This window comes from Limulus polyphemus, unplaced genomic scaffold (genome assembly GCF_000517525.1).
Source record: "Limulus polyphemus unplaced genomic scaffold, Limulus_polyphemus-2.1.2 Scaffold1114, whole genome shotgun sequence".
NCBI classification, from domain to species: domain Eukaryota; kingdom Metazoa; phylum Arthropoda; class Merostomata; order Xiphosura; family Limulidae; genus Limulus; species Limulus polyphemus.
In genome coordinates, this window is record NW_013666724.1 from 260,998 (window position 1) to 271,878 (window position 10,881).

General features: G+C 30.4%; 1 protein-coding gene across 1 annotated transcript in view; it reads left to right on the plus strand.

The window, feature by feature from the left end:
- The window catches only part of LOC106462187 (LETM1 domain-containing protein 1-like), an 18,798-nt gene that overhangs the window by 2,993 nt on the left and 4,924 nt on the right, over positions 1–10,881 (plus strand). The window contains exons 2-7 of the mRNA XM_013922087.2: positions 310–473; positions 1,425–1,537; positions 4,132–4,214; positions 5,051–5,237; positions 6,242–6,343; positions 8,917–9,060. Of these exons, the coding sequence (XP_013777541.1) occupies positions 310–473; positions 1,425–1,537; positions 4,132–4,214; positions 5,051–5,237; positions 6,242–6,343; positions 8,917–9,060 (793 nt within the window). The remainder of the gene's footprint in view (positions 1–309; positions 474–1,424; positions 1,538–4,131; positions 4,215–5,050; positions 5,238–6,241; positions 6,344–8,916; positions 9,061–10,881) is intronic.

Consider the following 10,881-nt stretch of genomic DNA (forward strand, 5'->3'; position numbering starts at 1 on the left):
TTATGGCAATAATAGCACTATATTATGTATATCAACTGGTCTTAATAGCCTGAATATGAAATTTGAAGGCTACAAGATAATTAATTTTTGAGTTTCTGTTCACATTTAAGATATCTAATGATAAACAGTAGTTTGTAACTTGTCAATATATTTCTTCTTTACCTTTTCACATTGATTATAAAAGAAATGGTAGTATTTTAGTTTGACAATATACTATAGGTGTCATTGTTTTGGAAGACTAGTACACATATTATAAAGTTGCAGTGAGCTTTATTATGGTATTCACATGTTTGTTTCTGCTTATTTCAGTGGAGATGTTCAGAGACCACAACCAGGCAGCAGGTATGTCAAACCTGTACTTGGCATCAAGAAATACCTTGCCCAGAAGTATTCTGCCTTTGTTGAAGGATATGAACGAATTCTACAGAAAAATTTTCCTTCTGCTTTCAGGATATATCAAATATTTTCTATTGGTTTGTATTCCAAACATGTCACTTTGATTTTCATTGCTAGCACATGTTTGCCAGTAATTTAAACGGGATAACATATACATCACAGTAAATGATGTGTGTGTTTACATATCAAATATTTAAGAATTTCTTTAAAACAAAACTATTAAATTTACATAAGTGAATAAGTATATTACAAACTGTTGTTTGTGACAGGTGACTAACTGGTATGTAATTCTAGGACTAAAGATTGAATTTTTAAAGCATTAATGTCAACATTTTTTTAATTAATAGGTTACATCTTAAAACATTATCATGGTAAACTTTTCTTTCAAACAGAAGTATTGTTTGTACATTTGCAACTGCTGAGTAAGCATTGTAGTATCTTCCAAAAACATGGAATACAATATTTTAGTTTTTAAAAAATCAGTTAAGTAGAATATTTGTATGAAACACATTTGGAGAAAAAAACTAATGGAATTAATGTATATCACCTTAAGAACATGGCTAAATTAAATTATGGATTGCTTATAACCATTAAGACATTGGGTATGTTTCAATCTATAGAGAATGATCAATATATATTTTTATATAGAACATTTAAATCTAACTAGATACCAAAATTTAGTCATCAAAATTGTTTTTTTGAGCTTTATACATGTCTTACTTGGAGTTTTGAAACACTTGCATATTCAGGTGGGTACCTAAGGTTAGAAGTGCCAGAACACTGGATATTGTGTTTTTCTTTATAAACTTTATTCAACTGAAATTGGCTTGAAACATTCAATAGTTGTTATTAATTAAAGAGTGAAATATAGATATTGTTTTATGATTTACAATCATATAAAAATATTACTGGGTCAGAGTTGATTTTGATGAATCTAAAGTAAGTTTCTGGTCTGAATTTAAAGTTCAGTATCTTTACACAATCTCAGAATCATCACCATTGACTCACGCTCCTTGTTTTGTTGTTAGGTACAAAAGACTTGTTAACAGATATGAAGGAATATCTCCGCATATCACATGAGCTTAGACATGGAAAGTCTGTACGTGACCTTACTAGGAAAGAATTGGAGACATATTTTCAGGTAAGTAATATAGATTGCAGTAGTAACTTAACACGTAAATTTAAGATAAATTGTGATTTATGAATAATGCCTTTTCAATTTCCAAAACTGAATGAATTTTTGTTTTATAAGTCCTGCATATTGAACTGACATTTTATATTTATCATATCTAGAACCATCTATAACTTCACGTTCACAACTACACCTAGAAAATATGTTACAAAAGAAATAACAACGAAGTTTCGTTTGAACAAACATAATAATTTTTAGCTAAATATTTGTGCTTAATAGGTAAACTGGGCTGAAAGCAATTCCTTGAAACATAATAATAAATTTTCTGTGTTTTGTGCAATGACTTGACTTAGTAATAACGTCTAGGGCAGTAACTTGTAGGTCTTCCCATATTTTTGTATACAACTTTTAAGACAGTCAACATCTATCTCTATCAATACTCCAGTGGTTATGTAACTGGTAAAGTATTATTGTTTTAGTCTTTATAAATATGGTGAAACATCACGTTTAACTGTGGGTGTTTATAAATATGGTGAAACATCACATTTAACTGTGGGTGTTTATAAATATGGTGAAACATCACGTTTAACTGTGGGTGTTTATAAATATGGTGAAACATCACATTTAACTGTAGGGTGTTTATAAATATGGTGAAACATCACGTTTAACTGTGGGTGTTTATAAATATGGTGAAACATCACGTTTAACTGTGAGTATGTATAAATATGGTGAAACATCACAGTTAACTGTGGGTGTTTATAAATATGGTGAAACATCACGTTTAACTGTGGGTATTTATAAATATGGTGAAACATCACAGTTAACTGTGGGTGTTTATAAATATGGTGAAACATCACGTTTAACTGTGGGTGTTTATAAATATGGTGAAACATCACGTTTAACTGTGGGTGTTTATAAATATGGTGAAACATCACGTTTAACTGTGGGTGTCTTATTTTACCACATTTCACTTAGATCTTTAATAATTTCAATCCACAGGTATTTTAAAATGGCATTTTAGATTTTTATTTTCTATGCTGCTAGTCAGTGTCCAGAAAACCTTTTATTCAGTCCCAAACAATGTTCTCTCTCATTTTTTCATGCTCACCAGTATCAAGGCAATGTGCAGATGTGCACTACCAATTTAGAGGCGGGGGGGGGGGGGGGTTTAGGACCATCGACCCTATTGAATCATTAGATCGATTCACAATGCTACCAGTTGGTTATTTGGGCTTTAGGTCTATCTACTGCCAAGGTCATTAAGGTCATCAACGTGTCTCACCATTACTGAGGATGTGCATGGTTGGAATAATGAAGTGTGAGGCACATGATTGGTTATTGTGTGGCCCCGCATCTTAAAGGGAACACTGGTTCCAAAGCTCATAAATTAAGCTTTAAGGGGTTTTTGCACTTCACCAGATTAAATGCTTTACTCAATAAATTGAAATATTTTCTTGTAAAGTCTGAGGATTTTATATTGATGCAAAAAGAGTAAACTGATTTTCAACATTTTCAAAAGTCACGGTAAAGTGCACATTTTAAAGTACAGTACTACATTTTACAGTAGATTCTTTTATCATTATCAAAACTATAATAATTCACTGTCAGAAAGGCTAAATCTTATTGCAATTGTAAACAAATCTCAACTTTTAAGTTCCAAATATACATATTCTTCAGAAGCATAAAACACCATTCTTCTAATATTTTTCCATCTGTGGAATATAATCACATTATAATACAACTGTCCTTAGGCATGCATGATACATTATTTTTAAGGTAAAATTGTTTATGTGAGTGTTTACTCATTACTAAAGTTACTTAGAAGTTACAACATATGGTTGAAGAGCTTCTAATGCATTTATCCTTGTGGCAATTTCTGTAAATTTGATCTCAATATCAACCTTGCTACAAAAAATTAAAACATTTGTAGCAGAGAAATGAAATTGAAAAAGTTATGCAATAGGTAGTTATCACTAGGTTTCAGATTTAAAATAATGTTTTTTATTTCTTTTTTTTGGGGGGGGTAGCTTTGTGTTTTATTTTAAGTCATTTGAATATGTTATTAGTCATTTTAAAGTATCCTCAACCTTTAAATTCAATATGAGTCTTCTACTTCATATTTCAAGTTTTATTCCTTGAGGGGGGGGGCTGAAGTGTCTACTGAAAGATGTAAATATTTCAAATATTTGAATCAAATTTTCTCCAGGTGACTGATAATAGCTAAAACTTATTACATTTCCTGAATAATACATTTAGTAATTGTCTGTAAAAAAATGGGTTGGCAATATTATTTTGTTTTGGAAGTTATAAGAGTAAATATAAACTGAAACGTAAGTTTGGAAATATGTTTTGAATCATGCTAAAAATACACTTAAAAATATTTGAAATACTAACAGTGTTTTTATTCTTCAAATATAATTTCAGGGCATACATAAGTTTTATAGCATATTAGTTTAGTACGCAAAATAAGATTGGCTTAATTGTTTAGGGACAAATAATTTTAATAGTATCAAAGTTAACATAATTTTATTATCTTTATATGTGTGTGTATATTATTCTGTTGTTAATGTGTTGGTATTCAAGAAGTTATTTTCACTTCCTAGACTCCCAAAGACATGAAGAAAGTGGCTCCCATATTGGTCATAGCTGCTTTACCTTTTACTAATTACATTGTATTCCCTCTTGTGTAAGTATGGCATACTTTAGATTTGCATGTGGCTGTAACTTGCATTAAGTCTGTATTTCAAACACTTGAATTTTGGTAATACTGAAATTATTGTATAAATTGAATATTATTATTTTTCTCTGTACACTTTGTCTAATATTTGTTTCACTCATTTATGCCCTATCAAACTTTTCGCTTTAAATTATTTGCTCTCAAGTACTTCTTTTGTTTTTTTAGTTATGTGTTATTATGAATTTCTGTTTATCATTTTAATCTGTTTATCTGTAACACTAGTTACATTTTACTGGTTTATTTTCCTTGTCCATTATTACCTACATATGATAACAAGCTGGAAAAAGACTTCTGACAAATATATATGTATATATTGGGTTTTGCTTTTCAGCCAAATAATTAGTTAAAGACTTAAAGATATTTATCAACTTTTTGTACCACTTACAGTTACATTCGTGTGAAATAATTAGGAAATTCAAATATTAATTAAAAAATTTCAAGTCATATTAAAGAGAACCTATGAAATTCCAATAAGATGTAAAATAATTCAAGAACCACAATGAGAAAAAAAAAGTTGGTTCTATTTGTGATTTTAGCTGCTTAACATTTAAATTTTTAGACTGCTTTAGTGTTAAGAAATAATATTGAGACAGATTTCTTTAACTGTAATCAATGTGCTTGTAGAAGTGCTGAATAATAATAATACTGTTTCCTAAAAAAGTCAGACAAAGTATGTGACTCTTAAAGTTACCCAGTATGAAATCTACTGCTTTACAAGCAGTATGAGAATGAATTATTAACAGTCTACCATCCAGGATTATTAAATTATTGAATTTATATTTAAGGATCTGGTTTCCACATTACGTGCTTTCAACACACTTCTGGACTATCCAACAAAGAGTTGATTTTGCCCTTCGTCGTCATAGGAAGAAACTTTATAATTACAGACCAGTGTTTCGTCAGTTACAGTCTAAGGTTTTGACTGTATCAGATGATAATCTGAAAAATAGATGTGAAGCCATACTGTCTCAAGTACGTTACATATGTTATTGTAGATTTGATGCTGAGTCCTAAGAAGGTAAAATTAACACATTTTAAAGCTCATCAGTTAATTAGGTTTAGTGTATAAAGATTTTATTATCTTATTGATATTTGAATTCAACTGTAGCTGTAAACAACTGAAAAACTGTACATCTTAAAGCAGAACCAGGGTTTCGGTGTTGCTGATAACAATTGAAAACAGTTTATAATTCACTGAATTGAATATCTTGGGATTTATCAAGTAGGAATACTTGTGTTATTGAATTTTATGACCACTTTTTATTGAAAGCAAATGTAATACACTTTAAGGCTAAAGAGGAGAAAAGAATCAACTTTTAATAGTTTTAAGACATATAACATATAGTGAGTCCTCATTATAAGTTACCGCATTATAAGTCATTTCCTGTATACGTTCTTGATGAATTAAGGAACATGTTCCATATTGTAATGAGATGCAAAAACAAGTTTTCAAACATTTTAAACTACACATGAATATGACAGGTAGTGTTCATAGTATCAAACAACTGCTATCGCTCTGGCACGTTCCTAGTGCCCATTAGGTGTATGTTTGCTATATATCATTTCACTTAAAGTCAAACTTTTCAGGAATGCATCTTCAACATACAAGGAGGACTTCTTGTGAAATAAAAATTATTTGGATTTATGTGCAAATATTTGAAAGACTCAGGAAAGTTAACTTGTGAATAACTGTATTCTACTAATTTGTTAGTATGTTAATGTAATTGAGAAAAGTATATATATATATGTAAGATGCCAGTCATTAAGTTCTTATAAAAAAATTCAGTGTTGTTCATTGTATTTGATCATGATTCCAAAACAGGTCTATTAGACAGTGGTAAAAAATTTTCTTGTAAAATCGTTAAAACAATTAAACTGATTGCATGTTGTTAAAAAGTGTTTTGGACTTAATTATGCTATATAGTGACAGATCTGTAGCATGTATAAATGGACATTCTATTTTTTTTTGTTTTCAGATAGGTAGTGGTGTTCACCCCAGAGTAGATGAAATTTTAAAGGTTAAATCACTCTTTGTGGATGATCCTTATGGTTTGTGGACATTAAAAGATAGTCACATGGTAAGCTAAGTCCATTCTGTATTTTTGGTATTTACACTAATAAATAGTAATCAGTTACATGATAAGCTACATTGTAAGTCACTCTGAACTTGTGGTATTTAAACTAATAAACAGAAAGCAGTTACATGATAAGCTACATTGTAAGTCACTCTGAACTTGTGGTATTTACACTAATGTATAGAAAACATTTACATGATAAGCAACATCGTAAGTAGGGATGGAACAAAGGTTTGGTTGGATTTTGGATACCTGTCACTTGATATCCAATTGAATTTGGATATTTTTGAATAAGATCGTAGATGTGGCTGTAAGTACTGAACATATGCCACAGATGTGAGCTACAATTCAGTATATTATACTCTACTACTATACGAGTTACTTTGTCATTATTTTTTAAAAATTTAATAAAGATGTACCAGGTATTTACAGTTCCACATGAGTGAGCAGCTGAGGCAGGACTTTTAAGGTAATGAGGCACATGGCAACATGAGACAGTGCTTTATACCCCTTAATCCCCTGCTGAGCCTGTGGTTTGGAGTGTATTTGCCATAGTTGTGATATTTATGTAAGTTACTTAGTGATTATCTGTATTATGACTACCAGGGCTTTCACTATTAAATATCGAGGAATAATACTACTGTATTTAGAAATTACACGAAAGCACCAGTGGGTCAGATACTAGTTATGTGTGATCCACGTGCAACTAGTGTCATTCCTGCATATTATTGTGATATAATCCAGTGATGGAAATGTTATCTAATTATCCAGTTCATCACAAAATTACTGTACAGTAGTATCATATATTTGTTCCATCCTTAACTGTAAGTGACTCTGTATACATGTTATATACACCTAATGAATAGAAAACAATCACGAGGTGAAGTAAGGTATTGTGTATTCACGATCCTTAGTCTGTGATTACCTGAAAAATCAGTAAGTTATTGTGTTAAAGACAAACAAGTGTACTGAAGTGGTTAAATAATTTAATAACTTTTTCAATGCCCTTCTAAATTCTGTAGCACCTCATGTTTACCTCTGTAAAGGTTATTGCCTGGAGCTGAGTATTTGAAACTGTAAGGGAGAATCTCAACCTTTTCCATATTGTTTCAAACACTCCTTCTTTTTAAAACAGAATGCATATTGAAAGGCTTTAAGATTATTTTATTGAACCTGTCAATATCTTCACATTTCATTGCTTTTAAAGAAGGGTTGGCAGCAAGTATGACATACTTTGTCATATTTTAATGAAAAGATGACTGCATTAGGTAGAAATGATAAATTTAGTGTGTTAACAACATTTAGACAGTAGTTATAGAAAAGTAAACAAAAAGATTTATTTTTGTGAGAAGAGAGGTTAAAGATGAACTTACAAAACATTTTAATCAATCTTTATACAGGTAGCAGTAATCTTGCAAATATTTGAGGGAGAAACAGGTATTATTTATTATTTGCAGAAATTAGAATTGTTATTGTAGTTAGTATTGGTAGGATATGATTAATATAATGATTAATCACAACTTTTAAGTTTCTGGTATTTAGAGAAATTTTCTCAGAACTTAAAACCTTATAAAAGTAACAACAGTAAACATTGTTCTTAATGTAACACATTGAATACTTTAATACAGTACTCAGTAAGTCAGTTAAAATGAGCTAATTTCTAGAGTAAGTGATCAGTTGTCACTGTTTTGGCATACACCTTCTCCAAGGTAGAGTGTTTGTTAATGTAACACATTGAATACTTTAATACAGGACTCAGTAAGTCAGTTAAAATGAGCTAATTTCTAGAGTAAGTGATCAGTTGTCACTGTTTTGGCTTACACCTTCTCCAAGGTAGAGTGTTTGTTAATGTAACACATTGAATACTTTAATACAGGACTCAGTAAGTCAGTTAAAATGAGCTAATTTCTAGAGTAAGTGATCGGTTGTCACTGTTTTGGCTTACACCTTCTCCAAGGTAGTGTTTAACAGCTCACTCAGTATAGTCACAACTGATCTTAGTAATTATTTGAAGAGTATAGTTTCAAACATAAGTATTTCATTGTATTAATGTGGTTATTTAGTGTTATCGATTAACATAAAACACAACAAGGATTTAGTGTTATTAACATAAAACACAACAAAGAGAACATTGAAGGAAGTATGAAACATCTGAAGTATTGTCTTGTTGCAGCTTCAACCTGTCCTGTTATGAAATTTGTTAAGCTTTTGGCTAAGAATAGCAGCTGTTCCAACAGTTATTGAAACATTTTGCCTTTGTGTTATCATTTTACATGCTCTGAAATGTACCAAACCAAACAAATCTGATGTTAATTGTATGATTAAATAGTTAAATCTATGACTTCATGTCATTTTGCTTACTTTTTAATGCTGTATTTGTAGTTTTCCCCTCATACATAGAATATATATATATAAAATAAACAGAGAGAGATTAATTGGAATCCTTAGTAGTGCTTATTCCATATTTCCTCTGCATGTAGTGATAGGTTAAGTAAACATATTATATACCACCATTTTCATTAAAATAGTTTCGTGCAATAAATTAAAAGTATTGTGCCATATCTTCTTGTTTCCAGCACAGTTTATGTCGGATGCATGGATTGTCCACGCTTCCTGGAAAGCGACATCGGTTATGGAGCCATGCTGGGTTCGTTAGGGAAATGGATTTGGCTATTATAAGAGATGGACTGAATAACATGAAGTTTGATGAGTTACGGTGGGTAAGTAGTTTTAAAATGTTTTACGTTTTTTTTGTTATGAATATTTTTGAAGAACCAGAAATTGTTGTAGCATTAATTATGAGAATAGGATCATTTATCTACTTAGTGAATTAATTCTGTTTTGGTTCATTCATTAAAAAAAAAGTAACACATTCTTAAATGAAGTAAATAAAATCTACTTAGTGAATTAATTCTGTTTTGGTTCATTCATTAAAAAAAAGTAACACATTCTTAAATGAAGTAAATAAAATCTACTTAGTGAATTAATTCTGTTTTGTCTTTTTGGTTCATTCATTAAAAAAAGTAACACATTCTTAAATGAAGTAAATAAAACATTTACATTGTTCTGCTCTTTATTTTTTGTATGATTTTCTTGTTCATAACAATTAAACAATGGTATTTATTGCTCTAACCAGAGTTTTTTATTTTAGTTGCTTGCTTCCATGTGTACAGTTTTTGCCCAATGTAGCTCGGGTTTCTTTGGTTTTCTCTCGTATGTCTGTGTTTCAGAAAAAGCTTTTTCTCTATAAACCCAGATTAGATGGCAAGAAGCACCACTACTGTGTTGGGAAAGACATATTTGTTTGCATGACACTGATTAGTGTTTGCACTTTACACACAAATATCTCAAGTGCTGAAACTGCATATAAACACTCAAGAAAATTCTGAAATACTTGCCAAATTAAACTAAGTTTACTGACAAACATGAAAACAATGTTGTCATCAGGTTTCCAGTGATATTGCATTATGTGCTTTACATATGCTAAAACATTTAAGGAGACTGGTAATAAGAAATATGTAGAAGAATGTAACGTTGTTATAAAGAAATGATATACAAATATATTAAATACCTATTGAAAAAACTACTTAGGGAAAGTCTTCAGCAGTATTGTAATATCTTATTCTGATGTGTTACCTGGAATTTATAATGCAAAATGTATTAATATAATTAAAAGTTGCAAATCGTTTTTCTTTTTAATGTTATCGAGATTTTTCAACTCTTGTTCAGACTATCAATCAAAAAATGGCTTGTAAGGAAGAAGACGTTGTGTATACAAAGTCAATAATTATAACAAATACATATAGTACATAATTAGTAATGATTTGATCGTACAGAACTGTTGATCTGAAATTCCAGAAAGCAACTTTTGCGTAGCCTCTAGAACATTATTTGCTTTCAATACCTACTCACAGACCATTTTATTCTACATGGATAACACAGGCACTGTGATGATTCATTATCAATTCCGTAAACTTCGGTAATTAATATTGGTTAAGCTTGAGACTTCCTACAGTTTAATAAAGTGGAGAATGTGTTTCAGAATAAGAGAAGCAAGAAAGATGAGAGCAACCAAAAGAGAGCTTATGTTCTCATTTAGACTAAATTAGAAGTATCTTCCCTCCTTACAATATATCACACAGAATCTGTGTGACCATAGTCTTCCGTGTACTGGGCCACATCTATTAATGTGTGTATTATGGATTGCATTCCGTACGACGTGTTATTTGTTACTTATTTGCTATCCTCTCAAATGTAAATAATACACACCCTAAAGCTACTGAAGTCAGTTTCAGAATGTTTATCATTTAAGCAAACTTTATTAAGGATGCCTCACTGTGGCGATATGAAGTTGTTGTTTTTTTCTTACAAAGATTAGTTTAATGTTTAAGTTAATAAGATTGAAACGAATAAAAAGTTTGCAAAAATTGATGTACCAAGAAAGCCTGGAAAGACAGGTTTCATTTCCTGGCTGACAGGGTTGGTGTTCTACTATTAAACTTTTTGAAAATCATTTTCACTTCAATGATCACATTATAAAC